General features: G+C 39.9%; 1 protein-coding gene across 22 annotated transcripts in view; it reads right to left on the reverse strand.

Annotated features, from left to right (window-relative positions):
- The window catches only part of FAM13C (family with sequence similarity 13 member C), a 131074-nt gene that overhangs the window by 38781 nt on the left and 75137 nt on the right, over nt 1-17156 (reverse strand). For 12 of the 22 annotated variants that reach the window (XM_021283510.2, XM_021283292.2, XM_021283265.2 and 9 more), the window contains 3 exons: nt 12833-12871; nt 7946-8002; nt 5992-6190 (listed from right to left, as the gene is read on the reverse strand). In XM_021283510.2, coding sequence (XP_021139185.2) covers nt 5992-6190; nt 7946-8002; nt 12833-12871 — 295 coding nt within the window. The other 10 variants (XM_021283543.2, XM_065067811.1, XM_065067810.1 and 7 more) reach the window with 6 other exon arrangements.

Below are 17156 nucleotides of genomic sequence, written 5' to 3' on the forward strand. Positions count from 1 at the left end.
TTCCCCATGTCATATAAAAATGATTATATGCTCTTGGGGACTATACAGGTCAATGCAACATTTTTGATTAAAGTTTGAGGTAGAAGTGGATAGCACCAGTTCAGCTGCTTTTATTTGCCCAGAAATCTTCAGTGGTTTTATGATCTCCAGGCAGAACAGGCATTTTCCTCATTTGTGCTTAGAATCTCTCATAAGGACTGGGTTACCTTTTGCTAACTATTGGATGTGACAGAAAATAGAAATAATAATACTATATTGTCTAGAAAGTCTAACTTCTGTATTGGCAACAGCAGAGCTGGAAGAAAGAATTCTGCATCATCACTGTGATGCATACTGAAAATATTCTTTCTCACAGAGATTTAGTAACAGAGACACACAGGAAATCTACAGATCAGATCTCAGAAAAACCTCTGTAATCAAAGCTGGGAATTTGTATTATTTCTAAATCTGAGAAATGTAGACTGGGGGGAAAGAGGGCAGAGGTCAAGGCACTGGAGTTCAGGAAATTACTTTTTTATAACTATAGTATCATATTTTAAAAATATTTCTAGTCAGAACTTGAATCTTAGATTTTTAAGCCATTATATGACAATACAGAGTTTCAGGGTACAATAAAATACAGAAAGAGACAACAGTCATTGATTTATACCAGTTGAAGACCTTGTCTAGAGTTCTTGCAAGAGCCTCAACATTTATGCTTAGATGTGTTTACCTTCAGAAGTTGACCACAAAAGCTGTTAAATACAGGTAAAAAGAAAACTTTGGGTGCTATATAAGTTAAACAAGTGCATTTCAAGACAAGGAAGCGTATATTATGGCTGAAGCCTTCTCAGTGGTATAATATGGATAGAAACTGGAACACAGGAGGTTCCACTTAAATATGAGAAGAAACTTCTTCTCAGTGAGGGTGACAGAGCCTGGAACAGGCAGCCCAGGGCGGTTGTGGAGTCTCCTTCTCTGGACACATTCAAAACCCACCTGGGCACCTTCCTGTGTAACCTCATCTGGGTGTTCCTGCTCCGCAGGGGGATTGGACTGGATGAGCTTTCGAGGTCCCTTCCAATCCCTGACTTTCTGTGACTCTGTGATAATCTTTAAGTTGATCACTCCAAGAAAGTCAGTCCCATTAAGATGAAAAACCAAACCTGTGTTGAAGTGGTAAACTTGCTTCAGCAGAAGGCTCTTCTGAAGCAAATACCCCTCTCCCATATCAGCAGAGAGAACATGGCAATTCAAGATGCTTTTTGCTAGGTGAGTGGGAAGCTGAGGATGAGACTATATGCTGGTAATAAGTGCTCATTTGCAGGCTTGATTTTTGAGGACTTGAGTGTTTTTTGGTTGTTTCTCTTTTTTTATTTATTTTGGTGGTTGTTGTTCATAAGTTATGTCATTAGGATATTAAAGAGTAACCCTAGGGAAATACCTTCCATTCTGTTTCTTAAGAGTAATGAAATCCATTCCTGATGTGCCAAAGACATCCAATACTATAGTGCTGTCTTCTGCTGTATTTCGTTTCTGCTTCGCTACAGAGAGTGAAGCTCGTACAGTGAGGTTGCATCTGGTGAGTAGTCTGTGAGGAGGGAAATCTCCAGGCATTGCTGAGAAGACTCAGTGCTGCATAATCACTACCATGATATTTGCTTTGTACACAAAATAGTACGTGGGTTTGGAAACAGCCAAAAATTACCATCGTGGATACACATGTTGAGATAAATCAGCTTCTGTTTCAAAATCTAAATTTTTTAAAAATCTATTTTCCTCAAAAAAATCACAGCGTGTCATAACCCGTCTCTATCAAAGTATCTGAATTACAGTATAGGAATGCAAACCTTTGCTGGGCTTACACAGAAGCTTAGTCTGCTCTTGAATTCCAGAAAGTGCCTTGCATTCTTCATATGTTTCATCCAACACACAAACACTTCTGTCCCTCTTCAGGTGCAAGCACCATGCAAATATTGTACTAGCATTTAGGATGACAGCCCTGTCATACGTCATGGTGCTGCATCAATATAGAAGATAGTCAAGACTGAAGTCCTGAGCAAGAAATGCCTCCTACCCCTCCTGAAAATGCCAGTCCATACAAGAAAATAAGCTGGTATATTTAATGGACAGTGAATTGAACATATTTAATCCATGATGGGAGGTATGTTTTAAACATAGAGCATACCTAAAAACTGAAGTGGAACTTGCAGACTGCCTGACACACTCTTGTGTTTATGTAGCTAATGTGTTAACATGGGCTCTGTTTTTATGATTCCTGTGCATTTAAACAATTTTAATGTCAAAGAACTGGAAGTTCTTCAGAATCCATGCAATTTTCCCACTTAATGTATACTCAAAATACCAAATTTCACGCAGCAGTTTTCAGTGTTCTCATCTCTAGGCACTGGATGTCAAGCCAGCATTTCAGTATTATAGTCATTTACTCTGACAATACTACTTTAAAACTGAACTTTTGCTGTATCTACCTATTAGCTAGCATGTTTAGTGTCATTTAATAAGTATGCCTCATTATCAATAAGGAATTTGAGGATGGCTCAGTTAATAAACTGTATTCATGACTGTGCATCAAAGGTGAGTGACAGGAGAAAGGATTAAGCAAGGAAAGCAGACTCTCCATTCCTCACCATCTGTTCTCACAGTGACTCCCCTGAGCATATGCTTCCTCACCTCTTGAAGTCAAATAATACTTAAGTAATTGAATTTTCTACAGATTAATATAGCATAATTGCTAAAGAATCTCATGAAACCATAGGACAGATGAAAGCAAGTAGCTGGAGTACAGCAGTTCAGTGACAATGACATTCTAGCAGCCTGCTTCTCTTCCCATACTTTGGGAAGGTTACAGCTGCCCCCATACCCAGCTCCTGCCCCCAAAGAAATAACTGCATGCAATATCCAATGTAGAACTTTACTCTAGTGACATTTTATCAACTGACAAGTGGTAAAGTGAAGTCACTTGGTACAGTATTTGGTTCTGTTAATCATCACTGTAAATATAATAACCGTTTCTTCTTCAAGACCAGGGGTACATGACCACAGTACTACACTTGTGTCAAAACGTCAGAGGCACAAGAATCACACTTCAGCAGACTGAGAGCCTTGTGAAGCTCAAAATCTTTCCTCTATTTGAACACAGAGGCCTGGTCCCTCTCAGTGGCATTTCTACAGTGAAAATCCCCTGGATTCTCACTAACAGAAAGTCACACAAAATTGATTCCCATCCAAACAGAATTTAATCCTTCCAACACATGCACCAAACACGTTTATCTTCCAATAGCCTATTCTGATTTTAAAGGGACAATTTTCTTAAAAAGCAGTTCATGGGCTTATAACACATAGGAGTGAGTAGCAAACATTTCCTTGGCTTATCAGAGCAACACCTTTAAAATAGATCCTGTCACAATTGTCATTGTCTCTTTCTGATGCCACAGAGAAGTCAGGTTGGAGAAGTGAGAAGACTAATGAAAAAGTACTCTATCAATAAACTCAGAAAAATGAGAATGAACAGTTTAATCAGCATGTGCTGTGCATCATGCTTTTCTTTCATAAATGCATGTACTCAGATATTGCTGTTTGTCAGCTCGACAACAGCTGCTTGTACATCATTTATCTCATTGAGTGGCTTGGTGGCAAAGTGTTTCACAAAAGGAAGGTATATGCGGTTGCACAGTGTTTCGAAGCATCAGTCTGACCCACTTTTCCCAATAATAACAACCTCCCATATGCATATAAAGAACAGCTACTAGAAACAACACAGCAGCACTTTGCTTTCAGTTTCAAAATGGGGAGAAGCAATTTCTACAAGTTCCTGACCAGGGCTATTAGCACAGACAGTTGCAATAGGATTTGGGAGGTCATAATTCACCAAGGATCCCAAAGAGAACCCACACACAGAAACAAACACTTCACACAGCTCCTCCCAAGCAGAGCCTTGTTTTCCATAGGCATCTTTAACAAAGCCAGGAGCCAGATGCTTGCTTCTTTAAGAAGAAAATCCTTTGAGGTAGCTGAATATGCAGCAAGGTAAGCACTCAGAGTCAAGCAGCATGCACATCCTTACTAATGAGAATGAAGCCTATGCAGAATGAATAGGTAAATGCTTTCTCCAAAACAGCTTCCTTTTGCAAACTTTTCTAAGGGGCAAACTCTTTACAGGAAGCACTACTGAACACAGCGTAGATATACAATATCCATTGAAAAGTCTTCCATGGGACTAGGATACAATTCCCCCTATGAAATAACATGAAGTGCCTGTTATGGAGGGATGTTTGCCTTGTGTTTATGTTTTATATTATACTCAAAGCTCTACATTAGCTCTCATCCCTCAAGTACTCTCATCAAATCATAGATGAGATAAAATAGTGCCTACACATCCTACCTGTTCCAGTATGCCAGAGATGGGAGCAATGGGTGGTGTGGGGTCCCAGAACAAATTTTGTCTTTCCTAATTCAAGACCTTGGGCCATGTGACAATTATCTCCCTGAATGTTTTTCCTTCCAGAGGCTGCATATCTAAGTTGCACTGCTATTTTATGGCAGTCTAATTATACACTCCAAAAGTTTCCCATGAAAGAACATCAACATTTTCAGTTAACCACTTCGGGCCATGTAAAATACCATAGAGCAGCAAATCTGTGCTGCATTAGCTTTCATTGGGTGAGAGATACAGCCGTGACACACACAGGGAGCAGACAGGAGACTCAGAAGTCACTGAAAGAGATGTTGCCCTGGTTTTGACTTCTTCCTGACTCCTCTACCTGATGTGCCTCCAATTGCTCTTCATAGGGCAAAATTTTCTATCGTTTTTTTTTTATCTGCTGATAAACATGCACACCTCATCTCCCTGCAGCCTAAGTAACATTTACTAGTAATGCAATACAGCTACAAAAATTCAGCAGTTATTACCATTCATCTCAGAGGTGAACTCCAGCAAAAACATGCAAGAAGATTGGGGCAAGAGTTGACACTGATATTCTGCAAGTGGCTGTGGTAATACCATTGGGATGCCATTTGCTTTTACTTTTTCTTCTGAGATTCAAAAGGGTATTTATTCCTCACTCAGAAAGTAAGACATCCATCCAAAATTATGCATTCCCATTCTAAATTCAAAAAAATGAACCAAAATGATTCCCAGTCTATGATGGGTTCAAAGCACTTCGGAATGCAATTTCTATCCACAAACAAGAACGGAGGAGAGATAGAACATAGTAAGTACATGTCTCAGACCTTGTGCCTACTACAGACCAAGAATGTATCAACTTTAAGGTCAACTGTCTTGGTTATGAGAATGTTTCTAGCTGAGGGGTTATACCTGGACCAGAGCTCTATCCCTTGCACTACACATGAGACACGACTTGGGGAGCACCCACGGAGAGCAGAGGTACTTCCAGCAGCTGCTGGGGGTGGTAACTCTGGAACCTGCATAGCAATGTACCTCCACAGACAGCAGCAGAAGCATCTTCCTTCCTTGTCTTCTTTTATAGCCTTTAGAAAAGTTACAGTTCTGCTTCCCTCAGCTCAACTCAAGGAAGCCTGTGGGCAAGAGCTCTGCTATCAGAATCTGCATTGGAGTAGATTAAATGGAAAGTACTAAATCTTTTCATTGGCAGGCAAAATACCAGTGCAGAAGATCCTCTGTCAAATAAAACAGAAAAAGTCTAATCAAGTGCTGCAACTAACAAGATGTTCCTATTTGGTGCAAGCAGTCACAGGAAATCTAAAGAGAGATAATTGCACATATTCAGCTCTGCTCTCCGCTCACTTCTTACAGCAGTAGCAACACACCCCTCTCTGCAGTTCCCAGGTTGGAAGAAATTGCCTGTTGTTACAGGAGGGTTCCAGGACTCCATGTCCTTGAAAATCGGGGTAGATTATTGAAGGGGCTCCATCACATCATGGATTACCAGGCAGTCCCACTTTGCAATTCAAAAGGTACGTTTGCTCAGACACTGTGCCATAAACCCATCTTTGGTAAGTTTAGTTCTTTACCTGACTTTCCTCATGGCTTTTTCCATTTTCTACCTTTGCAACGGGCTTAGGTTTTCTTAGCTTCAAGTTTCCCATTTCAGGCTTTAGAGTGTAGACAGTTAAAGCTTGTTGCTTGTGCTGCTGAGTATCTTGCAAAGGCAGCTGCCTTTCCTCTAGGACAGCAGTGTTGTCTGGATAATTTTCTTTGTTATCATCATCTCTATAAGAAAATAAAATTGAAATGCATCAGGCAGGACTGCAGACACCTGTCAAAACAATGTGAAGGAAGAACAACAACAAGTTCTCAGCTATTCATGGCATTTTAATTTTACCAACTTGAGTAGTCTACACACCAGACACTGCATATGTTAGCAAAATGAATCTGAGAGGCTACTGTTTATTGCCAAATCACAAGCTAAAGTACTGTTATTACATTATTACACATTCAACTGTGGAGTCATTTTTAGAGGTACTCCTTGGCTTCAGCCCTATAGTTCATATTCCCCAAATAAAATCTGAAACTGTCTTTTTTTGTGCAGAAGATCTTTCCCCATCCAATGATTCCAACTAGGTTATAATCTCACAAAAATGTTGTCTTGTACAATAATTCCCCCTTATAGTTGCACTTCCCTTCTGACAGTCTCTGGTTTTGAGGGTTTTTGGACAAAGTGAGGGAGGTAAAGCACACAAAGTAGGGATTGAACAGTCAGAGATGAGTTTGGCTGGAAGGAACAAGTACCATGTGCTCCCAGTTTGGAGAAAAGGTCTTCCTGTACAATCTGGTGAATTTGCATCTGGTGGTTTAAACAGACACTCCTGGATGCCCAGGTAACCACTGAATCTGGGAAAGGTATTTTCAATCTCCACCTGGCCTACAGTGTGCAACCTGTCCTATGAAGACCTTGATAGTTTTATTCACACCCAGTCAATCCAACCTTAGAATGGTCTAACGCCTTCCACTGGAAGCATGTCCCTGGCACCATTAAGAAAGCTACCGCAATGCAGAATGCGAGGCTGCCTGTGCTCAGTTGGCAGGATGAGCAGATCAGCATTACTGCTCCAAAATCCCTGGCTATGGCTTAGTTTGCAGGTGGAATTTCAGATGCTAGCTTCAGTTGCTAAAATCCTAATGGTTAGCTGAGAGATGACCTCTCTCCTGGTGTGAAATGTTCACAACTGAAGGAGTCAAGGACTATCAAATTAAACCACCCTGAGGTTTTTTTAGAAAGCATAATGTGCTAATTTAACATTTTCTCCTAAGGATTCTGAGCTGCCAAACTCACTTTCCATCTGTGGCCCATGAGCATCCAGATGGATGCTCGCAGGGTGCCTATGGAGTTAAATGCCATTGCTGCCCAAGCGTTCTGCAAGTGTGCTCCAAGGCAGTTGTTATAGTTACAGAGTGGGGTGCTTTATATCCTATGGGCATTTCAAAAATGTGCAGAAGTGTTGCTAATTTTAAGGTATAATCTGATTTTTAAATCCTTCTGAAAGGTTAAGTTGCATCTTCTGGCAATCAACATACACTAACATAGCCATAAGACATGTGCTTCAAGAATACTTCGGTTAAATTACAGTTTGAAGGATTTTTTTTTCACAGAGTCACTCATCAATGAGTATATCCTTGCACAGTTGTCAACTTCTGCTTACTACTACTTTGTACCAGCTGCTGTACAGTAAAATTCAATGTATTAGCATCAGAGATGCATCTGAATGAAAGTAATACGATGTGAAGTTCAGAACACAGACCATAATATATTTACACATATAATAACAACAGTAATTAATATTGTTTACATAAAAATATACAAGACAAATACACATTTCCGAGAAATACTAGTAGCTTTAGCAGGTACTACCCCAGAAATTCTGCATTCCCATGAGAATAAAGGTTTCTTTCTAATGGTTTAACAGAAGCATTCTGACAGCTTTAGCTGTTACCGATGAATTTCAGACAAAATTTGCTGTACAATACCTGGGGCTGGAACTGGCTCCTTGATCTTCATGTACAGAGTCTGAATCTCCATCACACCTTGAAAACAGATACAAAACAATTGCTGATTTTCTGTCAGCTGCATAAATTTAGCTTTTAATAACACGCCAGCACAGCTTAAAGTATAAACACATTTCTCCTTCTCACACCTTAGCTGGAGACATTTAATGCCCTATCTGTGCCATGATAATCTAAACCGCGGAGGAAGAAGAGGATTTGAGATGTTATTTGTACACAATGTGGTATATCATTTTCAGCCAGATGGAAATAATGATGACAAAGAACTCAGATGTTACCATAAAAATTATAGGAAGATTACAGGAAATTTTGTATTTTAATTGCTTATAGTATACTTCACATAAAAAAAAGAAAAAAACAGATACCATAAGCTAAGGGTGTTTTGCTGCTAGACTCAGAAAAATATTAACTATAGCAGAGCAGTCATTCTTTGTGCAGCAAGAAAAGAATCCCCAAATAAAATATAAAGTGATCATTAGTCTTAAAACATGAACTAGCAGTACTTTTTAACATACCTGAAGAATCATAATCAATTGCACCCCCTTAAGTTACAAACAAAAGAATTGTCATAATCGAAGAGAAGTCTGGATAAATATGCTAACCACTCAGCATTGAACACTATGTGTTCAGCACAGCTGAACTTTGAGGAATGATATAACTGCAAAATCTATGGGTATTTTTTCTTTGCATAAACACACATATATATGCATATGCTCCTCACAAACATGCATACACCCTTTCCAGATATCATGTCTGGGGAAAGGTCAGGCCCCTCTCCTCACCCTCTGTTCATACTCACAGGGCACAGACACTAAGCAGGCCTGGATCACTCGAGGTTTGCTGGCAGAGGAATCTCTTCATTATGGGGGAAGCAGCCTGTACTTCCACTGACTTGTTAAATTTTCAGAAGAGTTGCTGTGCTTAGGACAGAGCACATTAAGTGATAGATGCATAGCTCTGCCTTGCAATTTGATGCCAAGGTTTTTAATATATTCTTCTTTCCCTCCAGTCTTCTGCTGTATCTTTATCAAAAGCCAGACTGCAGCAGCAAATATTTAAAGGGACACTCAAGTGTTTACACTTCCTGAATACATCAGCATATGGATGAAAGAATTTGCTGCTCGCAACTGGAACATATAACTACAGTTGCAGATCCCTCTTCATCACACAACATTCCTGCCACAGGTGCAGTTCTTCCCACAAGGCAAAGAGAGATGACAGGTGGAAGACAGGGACTGATGTACAAAATGGATAAATTCACTGTTGAAATCCAGCTGCCTTTGTCTCTGAATGCCAGTCACACCTTCTGCTGTGCTGTGTCACTAATTGCCTTACATGTCTCCGACACCAGCAAGGTGTGAGGATGGCACATACTGGCAGTATGAAGAAGGAAGCCCAGTACAAAAGGAACCAGAAACCCAAATAGAAAGCACAATGGTAAATCTCAGAGTGAGAAAAATATAGCAAGGAAATTCAGTGTGAGGAGACAGTGCCAAGGTCAGAGCAGGGTAAGATGCCACCAGGTGTGCTGCACACCATGGGCTGAGCCACAGTCAACAAAGGCCAGGGACCCTCTAAAGTGACAAACTCTCCCTCCTGCGTGTGCCACGGGAAGAGGAGATGGGAGGAAGCAGCTCTGTTACCATCTTGTTACCACTCATGGCCTCTTCTTACCAATTACCACACTTGGCAACCTTCAGTCCTGAAAGACCATTTTGGCTACTGGGAACAGTCTCTGGGGAGAAAATGGATGACTGAGCACAGGTCCACCAGCCAAGTGTATGTGTGCATACCTGTGTGCACACTCCTAAACTTGGGAAGTACCCCGAGGGTTGTTTTCCCTGAGCTGGCTGTAACAATGTGATCTTGAGAAGTACACATCCTAAATTGACATTCAGAAACTGCTAAAAGTCATAAAACAAGACAGAACTTAAAAACAACATAAGTGAACATGACAAAATGTATTTGAATAACCAAATAATAGTAGATAGGAAAGATAAACAATAATGAATCAGAGAAGACCATGTCCATCATGTAATAAAAAGACTGTGAGCAATTTCAGAAACAACACACTCTGAAATTATTACTATAAATTTTTCTCTTTGTAAGAATTAATATTAACCAAGGAGGCTCACTCACACAAGACAGTGCTTGAAGCTAAGACCATAACAAGACCTTTGAAAAGATGAATTCATGATACAATGCAAATACCCATCATTAAAGGACAGAGTAATTTTACCTGAGCTTAAGAATTACAGCTTATGTGTTCACATCACTTGTCTGCACATATCAACAGACACACACATGCTCCTCTCACCAGTAACCTGTAAATCTTGTTTGACTTTAGCTATATTTAACAGATATAGGGATATTCCAGAGTTTTCTACATTTTGTGAAAGCTTGTGGCCACATAGTAGAGAGAGTTCACAGCAACCCAAAAACTGTAGTAATATGTCACTCATCCCTAAAACACCAGAATACACCAGAACAGCTTTAAGTCCCAAATCCACATGGGCTGAAGCTTATATTGTGCAAGAAGTATGTATTTGGACAAAACCAGTGATATGAATCCTTTTCCTTCAGTGCTCAATCTAACTACTGACTGATGGGCATGTCTCTATAAAGTAAGTACAACCACTACTGATCTTATGGCACAGGCCAGAGCTGGGTCAGAGATGGAATCCCAGTCTAGATGGAATGCTGCTCTGACTCCTTATAGAATTGCCTCTTTATGTTTTGTCCAAGGATCTCTGGTTTAATGGGATTAGCTTTTTTAACTTTCTCCTATTTTCACCTTTTCATAGCAGCCATTTCAGTACCACTTGAAAGCTGCTCCCTTTTGCTGACTTGACCTTTAAGATGTTCACATGAACTACTTCTAAACCAGGCTGCACGCATGGCTTGCTGGAAGCTTAGCAGCCCCAGGCACTTGCCTTGTCTGAAAAAATGTCTGAAAAAATGTTCCTGGAAGTATTGTATCACTGATTTTATACCATTCAGGAAGCCCTAATTTTGCCTTTGCCACAAGTAAAGAGAGAAATTGTCAAATGGGGATGTCTAAAGTTACATGGCAAGCTCTCTCTTTATTCTGCTAAATAAAAGTGACCTATTTTCCAATATGGCCAGCACAAACAACTAGTGCTGAAATCAGTAAGAATCATGCATCCCCAGCAGTTCTCAAAGAGAGGCTTTGTGGGGAGGACCTAAACAGGATTTAGGGAAATCAACTCTGGAAACCAAGTCTGTTCATTTGGTCAATGCTTTTCAGATGTCATTGTTTGCTTGCTTTGTTTTCTAAAAGCATGTTTCTACTTCTGTGTTTGGGAAGACAAGATTAAAAGTTAAAGTTCCTGAAACAAAACCAACAACAGCTAAAACAAGGGAGATCCCCTTTCAGGCACCTCTGGCTTCCCCAGGCAGGGCAGTGCTGGCAGGAGGCAGCAGCTCCTGCACCAGCCTGGTCCCTGCCCTCATGGGCACACGAAGCACCACAGTGACCAGCCAGAACCTTCCAGTCCCAGAAACCTCAAGGGTGAAGCAGGCACCGGGTCATTCCAGGGGAATTTCTATGGGAAGCAATGGATGTACTTAGTGACAGACAACAGGGAAGGAGGAAAGAAAAAAAAGAAAAGTATGAAAAATATACTGTCTGTAAGCTGGTTGTTCTTCTGTGAGCATCCCAGAATTTTACAGAACATAATTCATCACTTAACTAATAGGGACATAGGAAAATAACGAAAAAATTACTTGATGATTTATTCACTTCTGTTAAATCTTTCCATATCTGTCACAGTTACATGAAAAGCACGACTAGTTAAAATATTAAATAAAGCAAATGTAAGCAAATAAAGCAAAGCAACGTATGAGAGGGAATTTATTTAGATCTCTATGAAATGTTACTTTTCCTGTAGTGTTTTTGACAACACTTAGGGATGGCTCAGATGATTACAACTTGGCCTGCTTTCAGAACGTGTCGTGTCCCCACAGCACTTGCGCAAACAGCTCACTGTCCATCTAGGGCTTTTTAAAATTATGTGCATTTTAGCAGTGCAAAACTCGCCTAACACACAAACAAATCTATAAATCATTTCCTTCCCGAGAAACTGCTTGGCACATTACTGCTGAAGAATCTTCCCTAAAAGCTTTTGAAATAATCCAAAGCATACAAAATAATAACGTAGAGCACACCAAAACTGAAGTGGTTTAGACTGAAATAAAAGAAAGACCATGTCATTTGTAATAGTTCATAAAGCCTTTGCCTTTCTAACTTTCTAATGTTCTCTCTTCTCTGTAAAATAACAACAAAAAAGCCCAACATATCCTCATGATCATGATGTATATGAAAGGCCTTTTAATGAGTTTATGGAATTGATTACAAAGAAATGATGTAGATGGTACTTGGCCTGTCTAAATAACATAGAGCTATTTTTTTCAAAACACTTGCAAATATTTTTTTTTCTAATAATGCTTGGAGGAAGTTTAGACCATGTGTTCTTAGAAAACTGACATATTTGTGTTTGTCAACATCATCAGTACAAGAAATGAGCAATATTTTCACAGGAGATTTATCCTACACTTAAAATCATGCATTTAAACATGCGTGGTGTGCGTCAAACGTATATTCTCGCAGAAAAGTATTTCACTGCCAAATGGTCCCAGAGCATGTACAGACAGCTGTTTCATGCAATCCTTCCCATACAGTCAGTAGTATATTTAGAATACAGAAAACTGAATCAAAATATATGACAGAAAGCATGGGACATCTCTCACACTACTTACAATTTTTCCCTACAGTAACTAAACTCATCATTCTTATTTAAAAATAAGAATATCTTTAAGGTGTTCACTTACTCTGCTAAAGCTGTCCTGTTGAAGGAATTATCCTGAATGCTGAAACAGAAACAAGAAAACATCAGATAAGTCAGCAAGGCAGGCAGACTCCCTGTATCCTTCTTGGTTGTAGGAACACATGCACAGACATGGCATTGCAAGGCAAGTCTCTGTGTGTTAGCTCTACATGCACGACCGTACCTTCAGCTGCTCTGCACATGCTCATAATCAAGGAACCAGAGGGATTAGTCCTACAACACTCACAAGGCACATCCAGCAGCGTTTGGAATGAATACAGAGATGCAGGTAGCCTGTGAGGCTCAGAGAGGGATCATTTTCTAACTGTAACAATGCTGCTAATAAAGGCTTAGGTTTACAAACAAGTATTTGGCATTCTGTCCTTTAAACGTTTGCTCTATGTAACTGGCTCCTCAAACACAGTTGTTTTTATTACTTAAATAGGGTTGCTCAGCTAAGGTCTCTGGAGGTTTTTCTCTTTTTGTTTAGTGGTCTCTTACACCCTCAGCTCATGGCCAAACCTCAGGGGAAGTGGGGAAAAAATAATCAGGCAGAAAGGACGGTTCAAGTAGCAAAAGGTTATTAACCTAACAGCAAGCAATAGATGAAACCATTTCTATGAAAGGAATAGGCTGCTGTACTCCCGCAACAAAATGTTTCAGACCTGATGTAATACATGCAGTAGGGTCAGCTGAGGATACTGTGAACTGCTGGTTTTGAGGCAGCAGTGGAATTCCCCCTCGAACGACACCTCTCAAATCCAGTAAATACACTCTTGGATCATCCTGAAATCTTATAGTAGCAGGAAAAAAAAACAGTCTCACTGCTACATACCAGAACTGGGATTTTTTTGTTGTCTGGGTGGGGGAGGAGAGGCAATGCAGACAACAGCACGGTATGAGCACTCCTGTTTGTGACAATGGCACCTCAAAGACGACAGCCTCAGCGGAGCAGGGATGAAGAGGCGCAGTGTCCTCCTCCTGTGCCACTGCGTGGTGCTGACACACATTCCCCAGGCAGCAGCAGCATCCGGGAGCCACAGCCATGACCATTTCCCTTCTCTCACCAACAGCACTAACAATGTAAATTATCCGCACCCCTTCTCAGCCTTCCTACCTGCTTGCACACACTATTTTACTATTTTCTTTCCCATATCTGTGTATATATATATATGTATGTCAATTTATATAATGGCACAAATTACCTGGAGATCAGAATATCACACCCAGTCTATAGGGAATTCTGCCCTACAGATTTGCAGGTTTTGTAAGAGAAGGGTGAACAGAAAAGCTGATTTCAATGATTAGCATTTAAATCTTGCCTTAGACCTAAAATTTCCAATTTTTTCTCCTCCTTTTTCCAGTTTCTTGGGTCTGACCATACAAATGGAAATTTATTTATTGTTCTTCTGTATGCAGGAGAGCACCAGAACAGAAGGTATGCTTCTAGCTGTTGTGACAATAAAAACCTCAATTTATATGCTCAAAAAGTAGAGGGTCATTAAAAAAAAAGAAATCTGATACCATTTTTAATAAATGTATTTCAGAATGTTTAGGGGCTTGGCTCTTGATTTTTAATGGTTAGGCTAGGTTCACAATTTTTTGTCACAAAATTACATTGATAAGTATCACAGCTTGGCTAGTGTAGAGCTTAAAGAGAGACTGAGTATTTATCCACACTCCTCTACAGACACCCACACAAGAAGGGGAACAAACACAGAATGCTCTTGTAAACATAACTTCTCCATTTCTACATGCAAAAGTTCACTGCTAATTCATGCCTTGTGCAAAAATACTGCAGAGCTTTGTTGCTATTACTCCTAACAGAATATGATTGAAGATCAGTTTGCTTTGGACTGAGATCAAGTTTGAAATGCCATAGGTTTTCTGTTGTTTGTCTGAACCTCAGTGCTATATAGCTGTCATTATATCTCTTCTAGCAAGGCATTTTACATTTCTTCCAGGTCACTCACAAACTCCATTTGTTTTAAAGGTGTTGCTTGGATAGTCTCTTCTTGCAAGGTTGTGAAATCATTCAATAAAAAACAAGTTTAATGTAAAACAGAATAATGTTATTAAATACATGAAAATAAAGGCCAACCAAACCCAGCATTCTGTTTCAGAGCTAATCCCCCCATCGTATAGACGAAGCCATCCTGCTCTTAGTGGAACAACTATAGTAGGCTGACAATAACTTTACTTCTTTTCTTTTCCTCCCAGAAGGATTTAATTTCTCTTTAGTGGCAAAACTTTATTTCACCAACAATGCTGGCTTGGGCCTGTCTGCTGACCCCATTTCCCTTCACTTACTTCCTATCCGTGTGCTCTGGGTGAGACCAGAGCTGGCAAAGAGCCACTGGCCTTCCCCTGGTTTACAAGGGAGAACCAAAGATGGTCGAACTAGCACCTCCAGTTCTCAATAAGCCCCAGGTGCAAGGAAAATATAACGCTGGTGTTACCTCCCCATTTTCAATAATGACATTAAAGCCAATTAAGTATGTAATGCCATAAAACATCACTCTTCAGCATACTGAAATTCTCAGTGCCAAATATATTTCAACACCAAATTCACAAGTGCCAGGTCTCTCATCATCCTGAAGTCCAAATGAAAATGATGCTACACCTGTACATGAAGTAAAATTCGCATTTCACCATTCAGTAGCAGATATATTTTTAAGGATTTTATACTTTGAAGTCATTAAAATACACCTTTTTGAAATTCTGAAAATAAGGCTTTTGAATCAGTATTTCCTTATTTATGCTGAACATTTCAAGTGTTTCATATGTTTGCAATATCATATCTATGGAAAGACACTTTTCTCTGTTAAAAAGCTTCCCATTTCATACCCAGTTTTGTTCTTACCCTCTTTTGCCAAATGTTGATCTAGCCAACACAAATATCACATGCCAGCTCTCAGCTGACAAGAAAAATGTCAGACAACTCTAAAGCAAACGTCTACATGTATTCTGGAGATACCAGGATTCAAAAATATGTTGCTATTCACTTCTAAAAATTTGACAAATATATTGCTTATTCATGGCTGACAAATAGGCATTCTTTATTTGGTTGGTATCATCAAAAGAATTACTGCTAGGTCAGGAGGAAGACTGAAATGTGAATCACTCAGCTCAGTTTTGCATGTAATACGCAACTGCTCAATATAAATAATACCTTCATAATCTCAGAACAGCAGTAGTTGGCACTTTAAACACATATCAGGTAGTGAATTCTTTACAAAGACAGTATGGTCTTGTTGCAGAAGACTGCAAAAGAAGAGAAAGGTAGTGAGACAAAAGTAGGCAGAAGTAGTTCTGGCTTCAGGAGAACAGAGGAGTTTGCAACAATAAAGATCAAAAGGCCAGAAAAAAAGAAAGGAGGAATAGCGAAGCTGGCTGAGCTGCAGTTGTGTAAATAGTCACAAACACACACACGCACCCACACACACCCCTGCAAACTTCATTGCAGCTTGGTTTCACCTGCAGAACAAAACCTTCACCTCAATTTCCAAAATTTGTTCATCTCAGTAAATGACTGTGCTCTCTTAAGGGCATTTCTGACTCAGGTGAATGATGAGACCTTTCAGCCTTAACTACAGAATAATGAAGAATTTGTATTGGGAAATAAAAGTGTATGTTTAGAGGGAGAATTACCTGTTTACAAAGAACTCTGAACTCTCTGAGGTTCTGGGAAAGTTAGTATTTCTGCGTTTAATATCTACTATTTAATGACAAATTCAGTGCAGTCCTATGGGGTGTGATTAACATTTATCACAAGACTATTTTCTTCATTATTATCTAGTATTCCACAGAGTCCAAAGTTCTTGTGCTGAAATTGCTGCATCTGAAGCAATTATATTTTGCACTATGACTAGGCCTTCCAAAGGAGCTTCACCAGACACTGTAGAGGGACATGACAGACGTGGCATGAAGTGCTGTGCATGACGAGGAGTCCAAGGCGACTCCCTCCAGCTCTAGGAAGAAGTTGCTCATGTTCTATTACCCAAATAAAAGCAAAGTTGGAGTGATGTCCCCCCTACTGCCTCTCTGGATGAAGCCAAGTCACCCCTGCCAGAACCAGCTGAGCTCAGAGACTCATAAAAATATTGAGCAAATTTGTTTGCCTTGGAGTATGCGTGTTGCTGCCAAGTAGCAATAACCTGAAGTGTTCCAACAGTCCTTCATCTCCCTCTCAAATCATACCAACAAGGAGATCGTTTCACTCCCACCTGTATGCATACACAGCATATGCTCACATGGGCAAAATACATTCAAGTCCACCAAGGAGCAGATGAAATATGCTTGCTTGTTAGGTCACACTGCTACTTCTG

The sequence above is a fragment of the Columba livia genome, chromosome 6 (genome assembly GCF_036013475.1).
Source record: "Columba livia isolate bColLiv1 breed racing homer chromosome 6, bColLiv1.pat.W.v2, whole genome shotgun sequence".
Taxonomy (NCBI): Eukaryota; Metazoa; Chordata; class Aves; order Columbiformes; family Columbidae; genus Columba; species Columba livia.